We start from the raw sequence: 24,329 nt of genomic DNA on the forward strand, positions 1-24,329 counted from the left end.
TCCCAGGTGACCATGGAGGCTGGAGGGCTCCCCCTGGAGCTGTGGCGCATGATCTTAGCCTACCTGCACCTCCCGGACCTAGGCCGCTGCAGCCTGGTTTGCAAGGCCTGGTACGAGCTGACCCTTAGTCTTGATAGCACTCGCTGGCGGCAGCTATGCCTGGGCTGCACCGAATGCCGCCACCCCAACTGGCCCAACCAGCCGGACGTGGAGCCTGAGTCTTGGAGGGAGGCCTTCAAGCAGCATTACCTTGCCTCGAAGACATGGACCAAGAATGCCCTGGACTTGGAGTCCTCTGTCTGCTTTTCTCTGTTCCGCAGAAAGAGGGAACGACGTACCCTAAGTGTCGGGCCAGGCCATGAGTTTGACAGCCTGGGTAGTGCCTTGGCCATGGCCAGCCTGTATGACCGAATTGTGCTGTTCCCAGGGGTGTATGAGGAGCAAGGCGAAATTATCCTAAAAGTGCCTGTGGAGATTGTAGGCCACGGGAAACTGGGCGAGGTGGTCCTGCTAGCCAGCATTGACCAGCACTGCTCCACCACCCGCCTGTGCAACCTCATCTTTATGCCGGCCTGGTTCTCACCCATCATGTACAAGGTGGGTGTCCACATCAGAGAGATGCTGTGTGAGCCTGATCCCAGGGGCTTGGCTTCTTCTCAGAGGGCTTCCATGTTTGCCAGAATTCCCCCAATTCCCATGTACATTCTCCTGAGGAGAAACCAGTTGAGAAACCAGCTCAGAAATGATCAGTGTCATTCAAAATTCTGCTTTATCTTTGTCACAGCTCTGTTAGAGAATGAGGTGTGGACTTGCAGCAAAGACTACTTGCACCCTTGCACCTCTGCCCTTCCCACCTAGTTGAGCTGGAGCCGCCGGTAGAGCAGCTAGGTGAAAAGCAAGATGGACACGTGTAAGGTGGTGATGGGAAGAACACGTTAGGTGCTCGCGGGAGCATGCCACAGGGTGCCAGTGGAGAGGAGCCCTCAGGAGCAGTGACCTTTAGTAGAGGAATCCCACCCTGTGCAGGGTCAGGGAAGGTCAGTTAGGCTCTTGCCAGAGTCAGGTACTTCTCGAGGATACCTGAAAAAAGGGATCAGAGACAGTTAATTCAACACATTCTCTCAGTGAACGCAGAGCAGCTGAAAGTGGCGGTGCACACATGCAATCCTGGCACTCGGGAAACTGAGGTAGGAAGACTGCAAGTTTGAGCGCAACCTGGGTAACTTAGTTGCTTGGGGAGATACTGTCCCAAAATAAAAATGGATTAATAAATAGTAAGGACTGGGGATGTAGCTTGATGCAAAGGCCCTGGGTTCAATCCCCAGAACTGATTAAAAGAAACAAAAAACCAAAGCAGAAGGTGTATTCAAAGCAAAGCATATATGAAGGTGTTGGTAGTTGCTCGCAGAATAGTCTGCACCTTTACATGGCTTAGAAACTCACTCTAATGCTTAGATTGTACACCTGTTTAATAAAAACTATATTGTACTATCATTAGAATAACCATTATTTTGCATGTTTGTAATGATCATTTTAATACAAGTCATTCGTGATGTGCTTAGTGTGTGCCAGGCATATGCTGTTTGGCCAGTATCTCACCTCCTTGACAGCCTCATGTCAAAGTAATACAGTGTCACATCTGGTTTTGTAGGTGAGGCACTGAAGTTCAAGTGACATAGCTAGGGTCTCACTTAGTATTTACAATTTAGATGACTTTCCTTGTGTACCCTCATGTGATCCCCATCATAGACATTCGGTGTAGAGTAGATGTGGTCCTCATTTGGCAGATAAAGGAAGGGGTGCTGAAGATACAGAGATGCTAAGTAATTTTCTCAAGTAGGTACTTAGTGAGGGTAGAGCTCAAATCCAGGCCTTCTGATCTAAGCACTTAAGAAATTACATCACACTAGATTCCTTGGAAGGGTAAAAGCCTGCTTTTACAATGTTGCAGAGGATTTATGAATTTCCTTTATGCTGATCTGCAGGCTCAGAGGGAGACTGTTTTTAGCAACAGTGTCCCAGAGGTGTCACACTTTGTATATTATTCTTAGAGTAATATGTTAATTTCAGGTTCCACTTGCCCTTCCTAAGCGCTTCCACAGATCTTTGAGGGAAGGTTCCAGGCCTCGGGCTTCTTTGTAATCTTGTCTGGCTTAGTGCTCGGCATATATTAGTGCTCAGTCCTTGAATATCTTTTAAGTAAAAGGGCCCACCAGGATGATTTCCTAGGTCAGTTTTCAGTGACTTCTAAGAAGAACCGTAGTAATGGTATTGCACCTCCAGAATGCTGGCCTTTATCCTTATAAAAGACAAGGGAGAGAAAATGAACTTAAATGGCAACAATAAAAAAAAAAATAGACTGGCCAGGCGTGGTAGCACATGCCTGTGATCCCAGCACCCAGGAGGCCTGAGACAGGAGGATCACCAGTGAAGCTACACTGTGAGGCTACCCTGAGCTGCACAGAGAGTCAAAGGCCTTAAGGCCAGCCTGAACTGTATAGCAAGACCCTGTCTCAAAAAAAGGGGCAGGCATTAAAGAATAATTTAGAAGAACTAAGTAAGGCACTTAAGCTCTCAGATAAGCTGTCAAGGAATTTTAAATTTTTTCAGGGGTAAATGTGTCTGGATTATTGAATGGGATTGTGAGACACTTCCTTGTTTTATGATTCAGATCCTTGTGATGGAATTGGTGTGCAATTTAGAAATAGTTCTTCTTTCAGGAATACAGATCAGTAGATCACACCGAGCTTGCTTCTCCTTCAGCCCAGAGCTGAGCGCAGCCCAGATGAATCACCCCGTGGGTTTTAGTGCTGAGACTTCCCCTTACTCAGCCCAGCTTTCTGTTCCTTGTATCCCCAGCCCCAGACAATAGTAGGTAAGTTGTACTAGGTTTCAGCTATGTGCCTGGCACTGCGCTTCGTACTTTATTAACTAGTGAGCTTCATGGTACAGACAAGGAAACAGGTTTGAGAGGTGATCACTGGTGAACACACTTGGAAAGAGGCAGGGCTGGGAGCTGTCCCACAGGTGAGTCCCCACTTCCTGGGCCATGGAAGTATCCTTTGGCCCGTGTATTTAAAAGTGCAGCCTGCTGTCTACACACACCACACACACACACACACCCACCAATGACTGCATGTGGCTCTTTTCAGACCTATGCCTGTGCCTCCCCCACTGCCTAAACCAGCTCAGGCAGGGCTCAGCTCTTCCTGGTTGCTTTCTCCTATGCTGGAAACAAGGGTTCCCCATGGCCCTGCCAGATTTGAGTCTCAGGGCAGCAGACCCAGGTGGCCAGCGTACTCCTGTGGGGCCTAAAAAAGGCACAAAGGGAAAGCACTTTGAAAGGAGATGTGGAGACGCTTCTGTACAGGATTTGACACTCTTCATACAATCCAGTCACTGGGTGGGGTCTCCCCCACCTTTTGGAGCTTGGTAAAGTTGGACTCAGACCCCGATTTGTAAAAATTCAAACCTCTCATCACCATTTCAGACCTACTCCTGAGGGAATCTGTCCTCCTTCACCTGTGCAGCAGCATTCCCGCCAGCATCCCTGTGTGCCCCTTCCTCCCCATTCTGTCCGTCTTTGTCTCGATTTTCACCAAGAGAGGTGGCAGGGCAGAGGGAGAAAGAGATTCTCACTGAGCATTTCGTGAGCGTTAGGGGAGTTTACTTACGATCCGAGATGTATAGGAAAGTGCTGCAGAATGCGAGCTCTCCTTCCATCCTTCGCCTTTGTCCTCCATGTTCAGATAGGAAGCATAGAAGCACAGGCAGTTCCCAATTGTCCCCCCTCTCTGCAGCAGGGCAGTTCCTGAGTCATTTGGGAACTGACCCCCATTCCCTGGTGGGGAAAGGGAAATGATAAAAATGACTTTTCCCTGCTGTATGTTCCTTAGAGATCAGCATAAAGACAGCTTACCCCACTTACAGCCATATTCTGTTTCTCATTTTCCAGACCACATCAGGTCATGTCCAGTTTGACAACTGCAACTTTGAGAATGGGCACATCCAGGTCCATGGCCCAGGCACCTGCCAAGTGAAGTTTTGTACCTTCAAAAACACCCATGTCTTTCTGCACAACGTGCCCCTCTGTGTCCTGGAAAACTGTGAATTCGTGGGCAGCGAAAACAACTCTGTGACTGTGGAGGGCCACCCATCAGCAGATAAGAACTGGGCCTACAAGTATCTACTGGGTCTTATCAGGTCCTCTCCCAGCTTGCTCCCCACAGAGGACTCTGACTTTTTAATGTCCCTGGACCTAGAGAGCCGGGATCAGGCCTGGAGTCCCAGGACCTGCGACATTGTCATTGAGGGCAGCCAGAGTCCTACCGTCCCTGCCTCTTGCTCCCCAAAGCCAGCCTCCAAGGCTGGCTCGCAGGAGGCAGAGGTGGGCAGCGATGGAGAAAGGGTAGCCCAGACCCCAGACAGCAGCGATGGAGGCCTGAGCCCCAGTGGAGAGGATGAGGACGAGGACCAGCTCACATACAGATTGTCCTACCAAGTGCAGGGCCCACGCCCTGTCCTGGGGGGCTCTTTTCTGGGCCCACCATTGCCCGGAGCATCCATTCAGCTACCCAGCTGCCTGGTGCTGAACTCCCTGCAGCAGGAGCTACAGAAGGACAAGGAAGCCATGGCACTGGCCAGCTCTGTGCAGGGCTGCCTGATCCGCAAGTGCCTCTTCCGGGATGGGAAAGGCGGTGTCTTCGTCTGTTCTTATGGCCGAGCCAAGATGGAAGGAAACGTCTTCCGGAACTTGACTTACGCAGTGCGGTGCATACATAATAGCAAGGTGCTGTCCTGAGGGTCCAATCTTTAGACTGAGGCCTATTGGGTCACTGGGCAAGACTGTTAATTGTTGAGAAGGTGCATGGCTATATGTAGGAAGGGTGTGGGGTGGTTATTTATCATTTCAAATAATCTTTTTTTTTTTCCACTGGTACCAGGGATCAAACTCACGACCATGCACTTGCAAGGCAGGCGCTTATGCCACTGAGCTAAATCCCCAGCCCCCTCAAATAATCTTTTTTAAAGCATAGTAACACAGAGAACTTTATACTCATCATCTCACTTGGGCAGGGCAAAAACTATTTTTCTCATTTCACAGAAAAGAAAACAAAGGCCCAGAGAGGGAAGGTGCCTTAATACAGAGTCACACAGCGAGTATGAGACAGAATTGAGATTAGAACCCAGGTCTTCTGCTTCTGTTCATTGTCATGCTGCTACTTCAAGATGTCACCCAGATCCTAGTAGAGGAAGCAAGACCTTTTTAGCATGGATAAGAGAAAATTCAGGGAAGGCCAGGATAAAGTTCAGCAGCACTGCGCCTGCCTGGCAAGCATAAGTTTGTAAGTTCAATTCCTGGTATGCACACACACACACACACACACACACACACACACACACACACAAAACCTCAGGGAGACACAATCACTGCCTTCAATTTAAACTTCAGTGGGTTAGTTGAAAAGTTTACCCAGAAGACAAGATGTCAGTGTTGAGTAGGATAAGTACAGATTCCAGAGAAAGTAGAAAGTATATGGTAAAATAGGGAGCAAATTAGAGCATTCCAACAGCAGTAACATTTTGTGTTGGATGCTGCCAAAGATGCAGCCGTGGAGGTGGGAAGGGGCCTAACAGAGGCAAAGCCCCTAGTCCCGGAAAGCCTCACTGAGACACCGCGAACTCCTGCCAAGAGCACCCCCAGCCATTGAGGCATCAGCACCTGGCCTGTGCAGGCACTGTGGGTGTGCAGATCAACCTGAAATCTACCTGAGGAGCCCAGTGCTTAGCAGGGGCAGAAGTAGTCAGTATAAACTAAAAGGCGTTACACAGATGTCACCCACGGGTCTCTGGGCTTCTAGAATCCTAAAGAGCACTTACATTTTAATTGTTACCCAGCCCACTTGGAAAGAGGAGTTTAGGTGATTGTACTCTGAAAGCACAGTTTCAGGTTATACAGAAAATAAAATGGAAGGGTTGTAGCTTTGTTCTCATGGGTACCATGATAAAAGGTCTGGTTTGAGTCCTCGAGAATTTTCCTCCTTACATAGTTATTAAGAGTACGGCTTTTAACTAAAATTCTGGCTCTGCCACCAAAGTTCCTTAGACTAACAATCCTGCCTGTCTCCAAGGTGTAGTGAGGATATTGTAGAAGGTTACATACATAAAGTGCTCAGCGGTGTGCCTGTGTATAACAAGCAATACTTGTTTTTTGAAAAAATGACACCAGACTAAAATAAGAGGTTCCGTGACAGAGTTGCCATGGGTGGCACCGCAGCCTAGAAAGGGAACACCTTGCCCAGCCTCAAGGAACCAGAAAGGGTTTCCTACAGGGACAGTGTCGAGTTTGAGTAAGAGCTGGCAAGGTGAAGCTGTGCTGCTCGGGAGGCCTGGGAGAAAGCCCAGAAGGGAGAAAGGACACTCAGCAGCCAGAGCGCAGGGCAGGAGGATGGCAAGGGGGGTGGAGGGACGGAGCCATGCAGAAGGCCCAGAGACACTGCCACCAAGACTGAGATCAGAGTTCACCATGAGGGTTGTTGAGAACTGCTGAGAAATTTTAAGCCAAGGAGAACTGTAGACAGATTTAGGTGAAAGCAAGGAGATATCTGTGGTCCCGAGATGGAGAAGAAGACTAGGGAGGGAACAGTTGAGCACTGCATTCCTGGCATGAGTGGCAGTGACGGGAACATGGAGAAGGAAGGGTGTGGCAAGAGAGACAAGCTCAATTCTGGGAACATTGTATTTGAAGCCTTTGAGACCTCTGGCCACAGCGCCCTCTCAGGCCCCGGAGCTTTGGGGAGAGATGTGTACTGGTACTGTAGCCCTAGGATATGAAGTCTGAAGATCACTGAGTACCACCTTCTGGAAGCATCCTTTCCATCCCATTCTCCAGCGGGGGCTTGAGGCCAGGGCCAAGCTTTTCATCTGGTCCTGGTAAAGTTCCAACATGCGGCTTGGTAAGGGGCTGCAGGGTAATGCCAAGCCAGGCCAGGAGCACACAGTGGGATTTGGGGTGCACAGTGAAGTGTTCCCCTTACCTACTGGGGAACTTTGGGAACCAGTTGGGAGGGAAAAAACTTAGGTGTATCCCCAGTGTTTTTGATGTGGGATGCTGGTATGTTCTCACAAAATCTTTGTGAACAGGAAGATAAATGGCTTTCTCTCTTCTGCTCAGATTGTCATGCTCAGGAATGACATCTACCGCTGCCGGGCATCAGGCATCTTTCTTCGCTTGGAGGGGGGAGGTTTGATTGCCGGCAACAACATCTACCACAATGCAGAGGCTGGTGTAGACATCCGGAAGAAATCCAATCCACTCATCCTGGTACTTTTCCCTGTGTTCCTTTCCCATTCAGAGTGGTTGTCAGAATAATTTTCTGAGAATATTTAAATGTTGCCATATTAAATTTATATGCCTCACATTTGCAAGTAACCTCTGCTCTTTCTCTGTAGGTCCTTGTACCTCTGTCCCTCTTTCTTTCTCCATGTGTTAGCACTGACTTTAGACAAGTCACTTTTTTCAGTTTGCCTCAGTAAGAAGGAGGATTGGATAGACAGGAAAAAGAGCCCACCCTGGGCTTTCATATGCTGTGGATGGCTTTGAGTTTGATGGGAATAAAGCTGTCCATGTCTTCCCTAGAAGTCACTTAGGTCTAAAACAACTCAGCTAGTTAGTTTGTCCTTATGTATACAAAGGATGTGTAAGATAGTTCTGAAGACTACATGTTTCGGGAGCATATCAAGTTTTATTTTCTATCAGAATGAAAATCACTTAAAATTTTAGTATATAAGACCAGTGACATAAGAGATCAGCTCCTTTTCCAGTCTGGCTTTTCCTGAGAAACTGTTTCTAGAAATTGGGAAATTATAGGGTTGGAAAAATAATACCCACCCTTGAGTATAATGTTTATTATACAACTTAAACTTTTCTAAGCACTCTAGATATTTGTGTAATTATCCTTTAATCATTATGCAGCTCTATGAAGTAGAATTATTATCATCATGCCCATTTTATAGATGGAGATGCTGGACACGAAGACGCAAATGATCTTGTCCAGAGTTATACAGCTAGCAAAGGAGCTGGGATTGAATCCAGGCTGTCTGACTCAGGCTTGATGTTCTTAGCCCAAAATATCAAGACTGTCCATGCAAATGCAGAGGAAGGAAAGTCCCTAGCTGTATTTTAAAAGGCATATTTAGCCCGTGTCCTCTTGCAACCCCTCCCCTCGCTGTGCATCTCCCAGGCAGCAGGTGGCTGCCATGCTGTGCCTTAGGAAGTCACCGCCACCGTGGCCAGAGATGAGCGTGGTTGCCATGGCAGAAGGACAGGTAGAGGGGGAGGGAGTTGTAGGGTTCAATACTGGTTTTGTGAAAGGGAACAGGGATGGAAGTATTGTTTCATACACCTGTCTTCCAGCTTTTCAGCTTTCTGGGGGATTTCTCTCAGGCAGCGGTTGTCCTGCTGAGTCTGCCAAACCTTTCAGAATGAGTGAAAACCAGGTAAAAGTGAGGAGGATTTACTGCATACAATACAGCAAGTTAGATCCTTCTCTCTATGATACTGTTTTGTGAGAGCTACAGTAACTTTCTGCTTTAAGTATGGAATTAGATTTTGGATATGTGTTTAACAGTAAGAATGATATAATTCTGTTACAAATTATTGTAAATGAAATCACTGCACAAAAAGAAATGAACTTGACTGAAAGGCAACAAAATTAGATTCCAGATCTGGCACTGTCAAAAATATATGACCCTGGGTCGGTTTCCCCACGTACAAAGAGGTAGCAGAAATGAGTCTCTCTGAGCGTCCTGTAGCTTGGACAGCCTCCTACGACCAGCCCCAAGGTGTCCATCCTTCCATAGATCCTCTGCTGAATGAGAAGTGAGGGCCAGAACCCATATGACTCTTGCTCTTCTGATGTGGCTTCCCTGGGACTGCTCTTGGCCAGCGTTTGTTGAGCTGGGGTGCTGTCCTTCTCCAAGATGTGTGCTCCTTGGGGCCCTGGGAGGCAGGCATGGCTGGACATTTGTGTGTTTGGAAGACACTAAAGAGGCTCAGATGTTTTCTTTAGCTGCTTTGTAGATGAAGCACAAGAACCTTCAACAGCAAATACCAGTAAAAGTGTATCCCAAGAGGCTGTTCTTACCTGACTATTTCTGCACGTGTGCTAGTGAAGAAAGGCAGGATAGCAGTTGGTCTGGTCTCTTTGTCATGTGCTGGGCACCTTCCAGTGACGCTCTTGTCTCCTCAGTGTCCATCCTGGTGCAGTCATGTGGACAGAGGTGGAGCACCCTGCTTGCTGCTGGCACATCTGATCTGTTTTCTATGGTGTCTTGTTTTCCCTGGCAGTGTAACCAGATCCACCATGGCCTTCGCTCTGGCATTGTTGTCCTTGGCAACGGGAAAGGCGTCATAAGAAACAACCAGATCTTTTCAAATAAGGAGGCTGGCATTTATATCCTGTATCATGGAAATCCAATAGTGAGGTATGCAGTACTGTCCCCCCGCCATCCGGCTGCTCCAGGCTACCTCGTTCTCATCCTGTGCTGTCTCATCTGTTGCCCTAATCCTTTCCTTCATTTGAAAATATTTTTGTTTACTACAGCTGTACAGATGGAAGCAAAGAAGAGACTTCGCTCATCTTACCCCAGCAATGCAATTGTGTTTAGGCTTCCAGCTCCATTCCATTTGGCCTTATTTTACTTTGGGTTCAGCAAACATTGCTGAATGCATCTCGTAAGCATTAACAAAGGGAAACAAGGGGGCAACCTCTGGACAGTGTAGAGGCACAGAGATAATGAAAGAAGTAGGTGGTGTAGAGATTTCCACTCGTGTGTCAAGTCCAATCTTCGGGTACGTGGGTACCTGGAATACTTGTTAAGATCCATTAGTGTCACCCATTAGTGCTGTGACCCATTAGTGACACAGGCTGTCAGTGGAAGGAGAGTGGCAGTACCGTGTTCCTTCCATCCCAGGTACAGTCAAGGGCCAGCTGCAGTAGATGCCATCAGAGTGGTATCAAGAGAAGGAGAGAATCGTTTTGACAGGGAGAATGTGGGAAGTCCTCACAGGACATTGGGGTTGGACTTCGTGGAGCTAGGGCGACCTTCCCAGTGAAGGGGGCAGCGTGAGCAAAAGCAGCAGAGCTGGGGTGAGCGGACAGTGCTCTTTGGCCTGAGAAAAAAGGAGAATTTTTAAGTTGGGACTGTCCCAGAAAACCCTGGACCCCATGGTCACTGCAGCTTGCTCTTTTATACCTGTGTGGTCATCTGTCTGTGCCTTGTGGCATGATGGAAAGAAATGGGGGTAAGAAATTTTTGGACTGGAAGAGGAAGGCCTTTTGTCAGCCATGCTGAGGAAGATGGAGTTGGCTTTGTCATGACAATGGGAGATCTTTAAAGATTTTAGAACAGCAGATTTACATATTTATGTCTGTGCTTTACAAAAATAGCTGGCATTGATATGCAAGCAGATACATCCTGAGTTTCCCCTAAGTTATTCCCTATCTATATTTCTAGGTTGCTGCGTGGCTTTTTTTTTTTTAAAGGGGGTAAAATTAAACACAACAAAACAGAACAAAGTAGGACATAAGAAAGCAATGTAAGATATAAATTTCAAAGCTAGATGACCTGAGATCTTCACTATCTATCATATTGTCTCTTGTTTTCTTCCAGATAGTTGTCCATGTCTTCACATACAGAGAATTCATACAAAACAACATAGTATAAAACTATCTGAACAGAATGAGGAAGGCGTTTTAGATCTTCAAAACCAGACAATAGGGAAGTCACTAATGGCTGTCGTAGAGTCTCTCGTTCTCTTCAAAATAGCTCTCCATGCTTTCATGTATATTGAAGTTCAACAACAAAGCAGGCAGGGGGGGAGGGGTTGCTTGGTTTCCCGGCACTCCAGGTCCTAACATGGCTCGTGTCCCACTAAACGCTAGAGGCTCCCGTCCTGGGAATTGACCGTTTCACTGCCCAAGTTTTGAAATGGCCAACAGACCATAGAAAGACATCTCTTTAGGTTCCTGCTTGAAACCAACAGCATCAGGAAGCTGCCGGCCTTGATTCAGGGCCAGTGCTGCGTGGCTTTTACATGTATTACTCTGGAAAATTTCAGAACATTCTGTTGGGATATTTCATGATTTTTATCCAATCTTATTACTGTTAGGCAAATCTGATCATAGTGCACCTTGCAAGTGCTGGGGAAACATGAGAGTTTTGAGTAAAGAAAATAGCACAATGAGCTCAGTGTTGTGGGTCAGTAAAACATAGTCATGTGAAGAGAAGAGGTTATGCTTTTCTCCACTGTGCTGGTGACATGAAATAGGGTCTGGGAGGAAGGTTAAGGCGTGACTCAGTTGAATTAAGCCACAGCGTATTCCACAATCACTCCTAAGCAAGCTTAGCACAGCCTCGTAGGGATTCTTCATGCCACCAATGCATGCGCTGTGGTGACATCTGTTTAAAATAATATTTATATATAGGTGACAGCAAAAAGAAGTCATAAAAAAAGATATTATTGTGCTTATATTGCGTATTTAGGGGGCAAGCAGTCTCAGTGACAACCAAAAATGTTCAAGGGCCTGATTTATATGACTTAGGAAATGCTTGATACCCTGTGAACTGGGGCACCCCAGAAGAAGGTGGTGGCCTTCACGACTTGAAGGCAGTGTCAGACAGGACATTGGTATCCTGGTTCTCGGCTCTTATCTTGTTCCCTTCCATTTTAGTGGGAACCACATCTTCAAGGGGCGTGCAGCTGGCATAGCCGTAAATGAGAACGGCAAGGGCCTCATCACAGGTATGCAGTGGGGACCGCCTGCAGCCGTGCCAGGACTGCCCCTGGCATTACTCCTGCACCAGCCCCTCACCTGCTGCAGTCCTCTCTTCCAGTCCAGTGAAGGGCACCATGGACCCAGCTCCATGCTGGCGATAGTCCTCATGTGGGTGTAGCACATCATGTCCTTGCTTCTGCCAGGCCCAGGGCTGGTGGGTCACAACACCCTCATAAGCATGGACACCAGAGGAACTCTCTGAATCCTCCTCTGGGCTTTTGTGTGACTGTGCATCTGCCCTGGAAATCTCTCATAGCCAACTCCTGTTCACCCTCCAGATTTCTTCTCAATGTCTCCTGCTCCTCAGAGAAGCCTCCCTGACCCCTGACCTCCCTTTATACATAGATACCCTCGCTGTGTCCAGGATGCCTCCTCTGTAGGGCACTTTAATTAATTTCTGGATGCACTGTGTTGTCCCATCTCCTCTTGTACATTCTACAAGACAAGGGCTGAGTCTGCCGGATGCACCAGTGGACCTCAGCGGAGAGTACAGTCACACGTGGGACCCTGGCCCAGGAAGCCCCTGACTGCTGCTGTCATTCATCACTTAGTGGGCACCGTTGTGTGTAGGCCACATTCCAGCAGCTGGGGATACAGAAGTCACTCTTGTTCTCAGGAACTCACATTTTAGAGCAAAAGCGAGGAAGTAAGTAAAAGCCAATATAAGCAAGCAAAAACAGTGCCAAACTGAGGGTGCCAAGGGCTCTACAGCCATCTACATAAAGAGAGGGGGCCTGTGTGATCCAGGTTATGTGGTCAGGGCAGCCTTTCTGAGAGAGTGACATGTAAAACAAAATCTGGAAGCTGGGAAGCAACCTAGGAAAAGCATCTCCCATGCTGAGACAGACTCAGCATGCCTGAGCTATGAGACTGCTTCAGTGCCCGGAGGATACTGAATGAGGAGAATGGGCCTGAGTCACACGGCAAGAAGGAGCCAGTCATACAGGTCCTGGGGAGTGATTTCAGGAGGCCCAGAGTCTGCCCGGCCAGTGCAGATGACAGCAGTGTCCCACAGTAGTGGGACACCTATGGCACACACATTGTTTTTCTTTTAAGGCGAAAGCTGTTAATCATTTACTAGCACCTCAGTGTTCAGCATTAATCGCAGTGTTGGCACTTTGTGACATGTGGATTTTGGGTTGCAGTTTGGGCACTCTACAAGGTTCTCTGTCACTGGCTGGGGTCACTCTTCTGACCCATGACTCTTCACTGCATCCCTGAGAAGGGCTGGCTCCCAAAAAAGAGGAGAGGAAGTGTCTACAGACAGCATGGCTGAGGCCAAGACAGGCAGCCTTCCCAGGCCTGCGGGCAACGGCTGGACTCTGTCCTTGAGGCCCTATAGCTCGTGTGTTCTCTTCCAAAGGCCACTGGGGCCAGTGGGGACTGGGATGTGCACAAGACAGACGCAAATGCTGCCCTCAGGGTAGTGGACGAGTCCCAGAAATATCACCTACAAGCTTTAAGGTTCTGACTGCTGATGAAGGTGGACTTTGGGTGTTGACCTTGGTTCTACCTCTCTTCGTAGAAAATGTCATCCGTGAAAATCAGTGGGGAGGCGTGGACATCCGCCGTGGAGGGATCCCTGTTCTCAGGAGCAACCTCATCTGCTTTGGCTACTCGGATGGTGTGGTTGTGGGCGACGAAGGCAAAGGACTGATAGAAGGAAACACCATCTATGGTGAGGAGCATGGCCCCAGGGCAAGGGGCTGGGGTCCAGGCCTGCCTGGAAGGCAGGAGGCTCAGGTTCCATCCAGCTTAGGGGTCCTAAGAAAGTCACTGGCTTCTCTGGCCTCAAAGACCTCATCTGAGTTACGGGAGCTGTGCAGACCCTCTCAGAATGAGGAGCCTCTCTCAGTAATCCACATTGACTCCATGCAGTTAGAAAAGCAGAGCTTTAGTCTCAAAATACCTTGGATTATATGTAAAGGCAGTTCATTCGCACTCCAGCGCATGGGCACCTAACACCTTTAGTTGCATCTTTTGACCCAGAGAAGTGGAAATATAATGAGGAAACATAATCCCAGGGAGAAAAACACTATTCTTATTCACTCTGGGATTTTGAGAAGACCCTTATTCTTCCTAGATTGTATCTCCAATAATAATAGACAATATTGATTTGGACCCATATCTCTGCCAGGCTGTTCCCGGGCACCATTACTTTGAACTCCCATGACTGCTTCTGAGTGAGTACAGTTACTAGCTCCAATCTAAAGGTGAGGAAGTGCTGAGGGAGTGTACACACTGTTACACACACCTGTAACTGTACACACAGTTACACACACCTGTAATCCCGGATATTCGGGGTTGAGGCTGAAGGAGGATTTCAAGTCAGCCTGGGCAGCCTAGCAAGACCTGTCTCAGTTTTTCTTTTGGGAAGTATTAAAGATTGAAGCCAAGGCCTTTGTACTAGGCTACATCCCCAGCCCTATTTTTATTTTATGTTTTGAGACAGGGTCTCATTAAACCATCCAGGCTGGACTCAAACTTACGATCATCCTGCTTCAACCTTCCAAAGAGCCAGGATTACAGGCATGCACCACCATGCCTGGTTTCAGAATAAAATTTCAAAAGGACTCGTGGTGTGGCCTGGTATGTGCAAGGCCCTGGGTTCCATCCCAGTTCCAAGTACATAACAATGAGGAAGCACAGAGTTCTGCAACCTGGTCAGGGCCACAGCTGGGAAGTGGTAGAGCTGGGATTCAGACTAAGGCTTCCTCCTCTGCAGGATGAGGCTGGTGCTCCAGTTTGTGTGCTGATCTGAAAGTGGGACTTGGCAGTTCTCAGAGCATTTTTGCACCTTGGGAAATGATCCCAGCTTGCGAGAGTGACCTGGCTTGGCCATTGTCTTATAGGAAGGAGAAACCCACAGCCAGAGCTGTGAAATGATTTTTCACAGACCATCACCTCTTGCTCCCCATTTTGGGGAGCACTGGGGGCTGCCTTACCCATTGCTGGAAGTCAGTGACCAGCTCCTCTTACTGTTCCAGCTAACAAGGGCTGTGGTGTGTGGATGATGTCATCTAGCCTGCCCCATGTCACCAGCAACCACGTGAGCTACAATGGCCTGTATGGAGTGGCAGTCTTCAGCCAAAAGGACGGCTCCAGTGAGTTCCCCGGAGGTCACGGGGCCCAGGAAAACTTCAGCGAGGATGGGGACGCCATCCTGTGGGAGACAGAGCTGGAGAAGGAGGATGACCCGCTGCGCCGGCCTGTCACCGTAGCTCTCATAGAGTCGAACAGTATTAATCACAATGGAGGTGAGTGTGCCTGGGCCCAGGCCTTGCTGAAGAACCTTCCGGGGCTCCCCGCTCTTGAGAGCCCTCACAGACTGATCCCACCGTGGCTCTCCAGCCTTAGCAGCTGCTTCCTTCTGCCGTTTTCCGCGTACCAAAGCCCTTAGACTTGAATCCCTAAACATGAACCAGTTTTTTCTTGATTCCGCCTTCACTCACACTGTTTCTCTTGCCTGAAATTCCCCTTCTCCCACCAACACATCCCAGACTAACTTGAAATTCCTAACCTGCTCTAAACGTACTCGTATACCCTTTCCTACTATGAATTTTGCCTGCTTCTCATTCCACAGTGACGTGTGTTACGAGTGAGAATCAGATGGCCGACAGAGGAAGGAAGTGATGTAGGCCCTGAGAAGCAGGACTGCTTTTCTCTAGGAGTAACAGGGCAGAGATCAGTAGCCAGCAGCTCACACCCACCTGTCTGGGAAATGAGTTCTGTCCTCTGCCAATTCAGGGTTTCCTCTGTGTGGCCATGCTCTCCTGTGGGACAGGCAAAGCTGTGTAAATTCACAAATACTTATTTTTGCTGTTTTCATCCAAGCTGGAAAGAGCAGTAGGCACATGTCACCAAAAGGTTTACACTTGCAGGCTTATGGCCCAGACTGCTTCAGTATCACCCCAGCCACTGTCCACGTCCCACCCCCCCAGCACAGCCCTGGTCCCCTTGCTCCAGTGAAAGGTGATGGAAGGTGGAGACGCCACCCCCTAGAGTCCAGCTGCCAGGCCTCTCCCCCGGCAGTCAGAGGCTTTACTCCTGCTGAGTCTATGCTTTTTCACACATATCCATAGTGCCTCTCACATATTCCGTTCCAAGCACCAGTTTTCCTTTCCAAAGTGCCTAACACCTTTTAGATACATGTTACTTAGCTTGTTAAATTTTTTATCTAAAAATTACAGGATTTCTCTTACAAAGAAAATTTCCTAAAGCAATAGAGAGACAGAGTCCAGCTCAAATGGGAAGGAAGGCAATAAAACAGAGCAGATAAAAACACCTGCCTCTGGCAGGTAGAGCTGTCTGTCTAGAGGTGACAGGGACAGCCTTGAGAGGACAGTGAGCTCCCCATCATAGGAGGTGTACACATCAGTAGGATTGTGTTGTAGGAGGCTTTCATGCCCGGGATGAAAGCTTGGGCCCAAAGACCATCAAAGCTAAGAAGCATCTTCAGAGCCTGTGTCTGTGAATGCCTGTGATGACAATCATTACAACAGGAGAAGCTTTTCTGTTGCACCAGGGTTTCCTTCTGCTGTTTGTCATTAGTTTGGAAGATTCCCACCCCATGCTGGGTCTGAGTGTCACTGCCTATTCCCCTTCTTCTTAGGGCCCAGAACTGGGGGAAGGTTCCTGATTGGTGGTATTAGGGCTGACTCTGGGATCACCTTGCTTTCCCTGCTCCCTCCCACTCTGCCTGCAGCCTCCGGAGTGTACGTCCAGAGCAGCGAGGCCCTGCACATCGTCACCAACGTTATCCATGCCAATGGGGACAGAGGCATCACTGTAGCCCAGAGCAGCCAGCTCACCCGTGTCACCAACAACAGCATCTCCTGCAACCGCCAGAGTGGGGTCAAGGTTGAGGCCCAGTGTAAGGTGGAGCTCCGGGGCAATGGTATCTATGACAACAGAGGCCATGGCATCATTACCAAGGGTGACAGCACTGTTGTCATCGAAAATGACATCATTGGCAACCGGGGCAGTGGGCTACAGTTGCTGCCCAGGTCTGACACTAAGGTGAGTGTGTGCATGTGTGTGACATCTGCTGCCAGCACAGGGCTCAATGCCAGGACCAGGACTCAACACTGTACTGAGAAGTAGAACCACAAGCACTAAAGCCTTTCAAGGATTATCACCCCTCCTGCCAGAACACCTCCTGAGAGATGTTTCACACAGAAATGTAGGCACTGGGCCCAGAAAGATGAACCACGGTTCACCGGCAGGAAGCCAGAAGTGTAACCTCCTAGGGTCTCTTGAAGTAACTTGTGGTCTCCAGGGCAAGGTCAGACTATTTCTGCGTGCTTTCCCCAACAGAATGAGCTTGCACAGGACCTGTTGCACAGTAGGTGATTAACAGGGAGCGAAATCCTGCCTGAGGGCCTGAGGGCCTTTGCCCCACTATTCCGTGTATCTAGAACCTCCCCTATCCTCTCGCTATCCTATTCCTACAGCTTAGCTGTTTCCTTCTTCAGGAGGAACTACTTGGTTCCCCCAGGCTACTTGAGGTACCCTTTCCTGAACCTCTACAGTGCTTTTGTCCACCCTACTTCCAGATCTTCCCATAATTCTTTGTATCTGTCACCCGTTTGTCTCCCCCTCAGGGCCAAGCATCTTTTACAGAAAGCACTGTGCTGGGTTCTAGGGTTTCAGCATTGTGAAAGTGTGATTCTAGTGGTTCCCAGCTCCGCATGATTCAGTGAGTTAGGCAAGGAGTACAGGGCTCTTTGACTTCACGTTTGAGCACTACTGGGGGAACCGAGGAAGGACGGAGGGGCACGCTGTTGTGGCAGTTGTCATCCATGCCCTCCGTCTGCCAGGCCTGTGCCCTTTGTTTAATGGACACATCTCCCCTGCTCTGTACCCAATAGACTCCTATAGCCTGCCCTTCACCTCCTCTGATGAGCCTTTCCTGGTTCCCCAGGCACCTTTCACCGTCTTTGAGTTCTTCTGGCTCTGCACTGACCTTCAGAGCATTATCTTCGCCCTTGACTTTTTAACTGATGCTTCCCTTTCTGGGCTCCCCCGCAGTCTGTGATGAGATCTGGCTGCTGCTTCTCCTAGGTAATAAAGAACCGGATCCACTCATTCCGGGCCTATGGCATTGCAGTGCGGGGCCATGCCAAGGCCCTGGTGCAGGAGAACATCATCTTCCAGGGCAAGACCAACAAGACCATCTTTCAGCAGATCTCAAACAACCGAGACTGCATTATGGAGAACAACAAGTTCCTGGTCTTCAAAAAAAAGTAAGTACCTGGGCTTATTTGAGTCTGTTCTGCAGAGCAGCGGTGAGGTTGAGGGGCAGCCAGGCCCAGCCCACTCCCTGCAGCCCTGCCTGCTTTCACTCAGAAGAGGGCCTGAGTTTAGGGCTTACGTCAGGGTGGCCCAGGACCTCCTGAGAGGGAAAAGATTTCTCAGAGACTTCTCAGAGGGGTAAAGTGGTTTCAAATTTCAGTTCTGCCAGTCACTGGCGGTATGACCTGGGGCAAGTTACCTAGCACCTTTGAGCTTCAGTAAAATCTAGCTAATGCCCGTTTTGTGGCACAAATTGAGGAGAAAATAAGACCTTGTGACCTAGCTAAGTATTGAAAGCATTATAAAGATGGTGTAAGCGCCTGCTTGGCAAGCACAGGGTCATGAGTTTCGTTCCCCCATATTAGGAAAAAAGTTTTTGCTGCTGCTGATCCTGTTTTTAATGCTTTGCCTCAGGGTATCACGACTACCTCCCACTTGTCTTCCCCCAACCTCTGCTTCCTCTTCCTCCCTCACACCAAAGATCAATCTGTTCTCAGGCCCTCTTAGATGCACTTCTATACAACTCCACCACCCTACCTGAGGTCTCAGCACCTCTTGCCCTGATCTGTGTTTCTGTGTTACCAGCATAACTGCCCCAGTTGTTTATGGATGAACCCTTTGGATTGGCCAGTGCGCTGCTAAACGGGTTGTAAAATAATAGTGATCCTGTTATTGATGTCATCCTTGCACTTTAACATCACCTTTCCCACTGCAGCAGCCTCATGCCTGGGCTTCCTGCCCCTCAGCCACCCGACCCTCACTCTGTACTGTTAAGCCTGCCTAGATAACCTTTCCAAACGAGAGCTCTGGTCATGCTACATCAGAAACCTGTGATGGATTGCCACTCTAAGTAATGATTGCCGCACTCAGTAAAAATAGTTTTTGTTGTTGTTTTGTTTTTGCAGCACTGGGGACTGCAGCTAGGATCTCTACACTGAGCTCTATTTTTCTTTTTCTTTTTTTTTTTTTTTGAGACTGTCTAAATTGCTAAATTGGGTAGGCTGAGCTCAAACTTACAGTCCGCCTCCCTCAGCCTCTTAAAGTGCTGGGGTTACAGGCCTATACCCACACACCACACAAACACAGTCTTTGGAGTCTTACTCTTTCACTCAGCCTAATGCACCCAAGATTGACCTGTGGCGTTAAGTCACTTCTTGTTATTCCAAAGTAAATTTCCATGTATGTCTGTAGCTGTTAGTTTACCCCTTCACCAGCTGAAAGGTGTTTAGGTAGTTTGTGGTTTGGGGTGATTATGAATAAATCTATGAACAGTCACAGTCACACAGCTGAGAAAAAAAAGAGGAAAGTGTAAAGAAAGCCATCAATTCCCTTTCCACCCCCCCACCAGGGATCAAACTCACGACTTCACACTTGCCAGGCAGGTGCTTACACCAATGAGCTAAATCCCTGGCCCTGCTTCCAAATCCTTAAAAAAGGAGCAGTTGGCTGTAATAACTCGGACCCCAGTATAAAATCCAAGGAAGCAAGAGACTGAAATTTGGGGAGCAAAGGCTTTATTCAGGCCAGGCCTGGTGACGAGTCTCCAGGAGCCAATTTGGAGACTGCGTGCCAGAGACTAAAGGGAGACTTTAAAAAGAGGCTGGAGGGAAAGGCGGGGGGGTGGGGGTGAGAAACAAAGAAACTTGCAGAGCCATCAAACTTGTTGACCCGAATCTGGAAACTGTAAAAAGCTGTCCACTTAGTTCTGACAACCTCAGGAGCGTTTGGCGCCTTTTGAGTTACTCCCATACTGCAGATAAGCATTATCTGCGATAACATTTGGAGAAGAAAGTAGAAAGTTAATTATTTCAGCACAGCTCATTAACACTAACAGGTGGGAAGGCATTGAAAGTTACAAGAAGCTGAAACTTAAGTTTTCACAAGGATTTGGAACTTAACCCTTTTGGTGCATTAGGGTTAAGCCACAACATTGTCCTGTAATTTCTTTGAAGCTAAGGAGTTCTTAAAAACAGAGCAGGCTCATTTTATGACAGACCACCACCGGGTCGGGAAGAGGTCACCAGAAACTCAAAATCTTTATGGCCTAGCCTAGATAGATAGGTAAGGGGAGAGGGGAGGCAATAAGGTGTACTACAGAACAGAAAATGGCGGTTATGTTTTTCTTTCTTTCTGGGGAGGGGGATCAAGGTCAGATAAAGGGTTATGCTAATAACCAAATCTCCCTGCACACAAGCAAGTTACTTCAAACAATTATAAATTAGAGGGCCATCCTAGTTTTCTTTAGCTCTTTAGCGGAGAATAGAGGTGCCTAACAGTGATTAACAACACTTATTAGCTTGTTTTAGCACCACTTTTGTTGTTTGTAGAGGGCAACTCTGGCTAACATATCAATTAGGTAAGGTTTTACAGTTCTTTACAGAGAAGAGCACTGATTAACATATCAATTAGGTCATCGAAAGGGAAAAGGAAAACACATACATAAGCCGTGTTACAGGTTTTGTTATAGTACACATATAACGAAGCTATTTTCTTATAGTACAACATTGGCTAAGAGTGTAACTCAGTGGCAAAGCACTTGCCTAGAATGCACAAAGCGCTGGGTTCCATTCCCAACACAAGACACAAAAAAAAAAATGGGGAAATTGAGGCCCATAGAGGCAAACTTTCTGAGGTTCTGTGCAGAATTGAAGGCAGAGCTGAACTTAGGATACACGACCTTTCCCGTTGGTTTCACACTTCATTTTTCTGGGCTGTCACACTCAGGAGACAAAATCTACACCCAAATTTGAACAATGGAACCCACTGATCTGGAAGGGCACATCAGATTGTATAGGGCATTCGATAAATGCTGTCAAATCCCAGAGCTCACAGGCTTTCCTTTTGTACTTCCAGGTCTGATACGTGGTGCCTGGTAAACCCACCAGCACGGCCTCATCTTGAAAACTCTCTCAGGGGCCCATCAGCGGCCCACAGTGGGCAGAAAGTGGCAGCCATGGCAACCAGGATCACAGCTCGTGTGGAAGGTGGTTACCACAGCAACCACAGCATCTTCTGCACCATCCTGTAAGGATGCAGACCTGCCTCTGAAGAGCTAAGGGTCAAAGGCCCTCAGGATAGAAGCAGTGCCTGAGAAGACTCCTGGTCCATTGCTCCTCTTGGAAAAACAGGTCCCTGGCCTCCTGGGGACTCAAAACAAGGTACCTCCAAAACGTTTCAGCTCCACAACCCTCAGCAGGAACTTGGAAGCACTTTGGAAGGAGAAAAGGGCATGGAAGTTGGAGAGCTTCTGGTTATTCTAACAGTTGGTAGATTATGAAGAGTTGGGGAAACTCAAACATATGTGAAACTTTGGGGTCAGGCCTCTTAGAATTACAGGGAACATCATCTAACACATACCAAACCCTCACTCTTCTCAGGAAAGATATTTGCTTCTGAGGAAGTGATTGGGGTAGAGAGAACTGCTGCCCCAGAACTAGCCCCTTGTTTGGTCCTGGCCCTCCCTTGATCCTTGCAGAGACTGCACCACACTTGAATTGGTTTTCTTAAGGACACAGTTCTCCTAGACTGGGATATAGTCCTACAAGCAAGGGGAAAGGCTGTCCCAGGGAGAAGGGGACATGATACAAACAGTGACAAAGGGCTTCCTCAAACATCGGGCAGATGCAGGCTGGGTGGTTCAGGAATGTGTGAAGCTCCAGTCCTCAAGGAGCTCCTGAGCTCAAGACATTAGCTTGGTGCCTGCTGCAGGGCCCAGAGCCTGTGTGAGCACACCCACACCAGCTGCCCCTCCAGTTCCAGCCTTTCCAGAGGGAGGTGCCCGGGCCCTTGGTGCATCCCCATTCTCACGGGTATGTCCTGCCTTTACTACCCCTGTGTCCCTGACTCCGTGCCTTGACTCAAGCTTTCCTTACTGCTCACCTTTCTCCGCACATCTGTGTGTGCTGGTCCCATTCATTCTGCAAAGTTTAGCTCACACACTGCCATTTTTATACGGCTGTCCCCTCATTCCAGATGACAGTGCTGTCCTGAACCTCAGTCACACTTCCTCTGCTTCCTCAGGGCACTGAGCACTTTCTGCTTCCTTTTGAAATGATCTGGGGATCTGTACCTTGTCCCACCCACTTGCCTACAAACTCTCTGAGGTGATAGTACTGTCTGTCCCCAGGTCCCAGCCTGCAGACATGAGGTAGGTGGCCTCAGGCAGGAGAGGAAGGCTAGCTCCCACAGGGTTCTACCTACCTGCACTGTGAACGTATCAGGATTGCAGAGCCAGGTGAGCTGGGACCCTACTGCTTGAGGAAGTCCAGTCTGAATGACTTCCTTCCCACTTGGCCTTTCATGTGGGGCCTCCACCAGCCTGCTGGGGTCACTGTCCTGCATTTGGCCAGGCTGGTTCTTTAAGGCCCTAGGTGCTGCTCCACTGGGTGGGTGGGAGGGAGACAGAGGAAGTGAGCTCTGGCTTCTCCGAGGACCTTGGACACAGGGTTGGTCCCTCCCAGCCCCAGCACTGTTCTTTGCACTTGTTTGGTGGCCTCAATGTGAGTTGCTGTACAAAATGCTGCCTTTGTAATTTTGTAAGAAATGACTTTCTGTGAACCAAGAACTTATGAAAATCTCAGTAACTAAATAAAGTTCTATATTTTAAAGGAGGCACTGTGAGAGGTCTTGCTTTGGTCTGGGCATTGGTGGATACTGGTGGGCTTTTCAGACAGACTGATATAGGCCCCGGCCATCCCCAGAGATGCCCCTGCTTCTCTTGAGGCAAAAGGAGAATCCCAGGGCCCTCCTTCTAGTCAGCTTGTTCCCACCGGAAGTCATGACTTACAGCTGTAAGGGCTGCAGCTTTCGGGGACTCACTGCTCTCTTCTGTGTAGCTCCTGCTTCTGTGGACCTCGGCTCCTCACTCAACCCTCTTGGCCTTGGTTCATGGGACAAAGGATGACCCACTCATTGGATAATGGCCTATTTCACAGGTGTAAGGCCTGAGCCTTAACAAAGGTTTTGACAGATAATATAAGATGTTTTTATACTCTCATAATGTGTTCCTATAATATCAGAATTTTGCTCTGTACCAACAAAGAAATTTGTAGACATAAAGTATCTTTAAGAAATTTTGAGTGTGAGAGACCAGAAAAAAACATAAACAAACCAAGAGTTTATTGATAGGGATAACCTTGAGCAACTTGACCTGGTATTAGAGTCTTGTTCAAAATTCAAATATTTTAGTAATGATTTTCTCTGTATCCCTTCTACTCATCTGTATTTCTTCTATCCTGTCTCAATGACAGTAGTGTTGTGACACTTTCTAAGGCTAGGTGGATTCCGCCCTTCTGTCTTTCTTGTCCCATGATGTGGTTTACTGGCCCCATCCCTCCCATATACTCCAGCCTACTGCCCTCTACTTCATTGTGCAGCTGGGGCTTTAGGTGACAAACAGTGAACCAGACCAGCTTGGTACCTGAGATCATCCCTGAGCCTGTGTTCTCCCTCCCCAATTTGTATTTCGGTCCTGGACACAGTGAGACACCAGCAGCACTGGACAGTGTTGGATGCAAGCCAGGGAGAAGTCTTTGGTGTGATGTTTGAAAGTGTAGAATCCATGCTTTTGAGGCCAGGTCTTGCTTGGATGGACCCAGGTCTCTGATTAGCTGGGGCGGGGGGCGGATTTCATATTTTTTGTCAAAATAAAAATACCACAGCCATGTCCTTTTATATTATCGTATAATCACTGTACCACAAAGCAAAATTTAGAGGCCAAGACAGTTTGTATTTCTTTTTCCTGAGAGTCTGGCAATATTCTTCCACAGATTGGAAGGATGAATCCTGTTACACTGTAGTTAAATCCAAGAGTACTTATTGTAGATACAAGTTATTTTTTCATTTCAAAAGGCTTCATAGTTAATTCACAGGGCATTTTGCAGTTTTTATGCCACTTCTCCATCCATGGGTGTCACTGTGATAAACATCGTTGTACCAGATGCTCCAGTAATAGCCTCATCCTCAGGCTGCAGCCCAGAAATATGCAAAACGCCTGCATTGGCTGAGGTATCTTTTGAACTAGAGAAGCTGCTGCGGAAGCCAGAACCCAGTTACTAATCTGAGTCTGAGTAGTAGTGTAAGAGAAACCTGGGAGGGCTCCCTGGTTTCTGCTGGTGCCAATATAAGTCTTTTCCCCACACTGATGTCACTTCTCATGGTGCAAGTAAGTCTAGCAGCTGCTCCAGGAGATGCAGA

At 48.2% G+C, this 24,329-nt stretch overlaps 1 protein-coding gene and 1 non-coding gene across 3 annotated transcripts in view; one reads left to right on the top strand and one right to left on the bottom strand.

Annotated features, from left to right (window-relative positions):
- The window catches only part of Fbxo10 (F-box protein 10), a 61,396-nt gene extending 38,652 nt beyond the window's left edge, over positions 1-22,744 (top strand). For both annotated transcript variants that reach the window (XM_063225251.1, XM_063225256.1), the window contains exons 2-11: positions 7-597; positions 3,956-4,789; positions 7,175-7,324; positions 9,350-9,486; positions 11,736-11,806; positions 13,366-13,518; positions 14,828-15,097; positions 16,546-16,859; positions 17,904-18,085; positions 20,988-22,744. In XM_063225251.1, the coding sequence (XP_063081321.1) occupies positions 13-597; positions 3,956-4,789; positions 7,175-7,324; positions 9,350-9,486; positions 11,736-11,806; positions 13,366-13,518; positions 14,828-15,097; positions 16,546-16,859; positions 17,904-18,085; positions 20,988-21,162 (2,871 nt within the window). In that variant the 5' untranslated portion in view covers positions 7-12 and the 3' untranslated portion in view covers positions 21,163-22,744. The remainder of the gene's footprint in view (positions 1-6; positions 598-3,955; positions 4,790-7,174; positions 7,325-9,349; positions 9,487-11,735; positions 11,807-13,365; positions 13,519-14,827; positions 15,098-16,545; positions 16,860-17,903; positions 18,086-20,987) is intronic.
- Positions 10,945-11,081, bottom strand: LOC111757115 (small nucleolar RNA SNORA2/SNORA34 family). The gene has a single exon (XR_002791497.1). It is a non-coding gene; the product is annotated as a small nucleolar RNA SNORA2/SNORA34 family (small nucleolar RNA).
- Positions 22,745-24,329: the final 1,585 nt, after the last annotated feature.

The sequence above is a fragment of the Cavia porcellus genome, unplaced genomic scaffold, assembly GCF_034190915.1.
Source record: "Cavia porcellus strain 051 isolate PalLab524CR breed Dunkin Hartley unplaced genomic scaffold, mCavPor4.1 scaffold_1, whole genome shotgun sequence".
NCBI classification, from domain to species: Eukaryota; Metazoa; Chordata; class Mammalia; order Rodentia; family Caviidae; genus Cavia; species Cavia porcellus.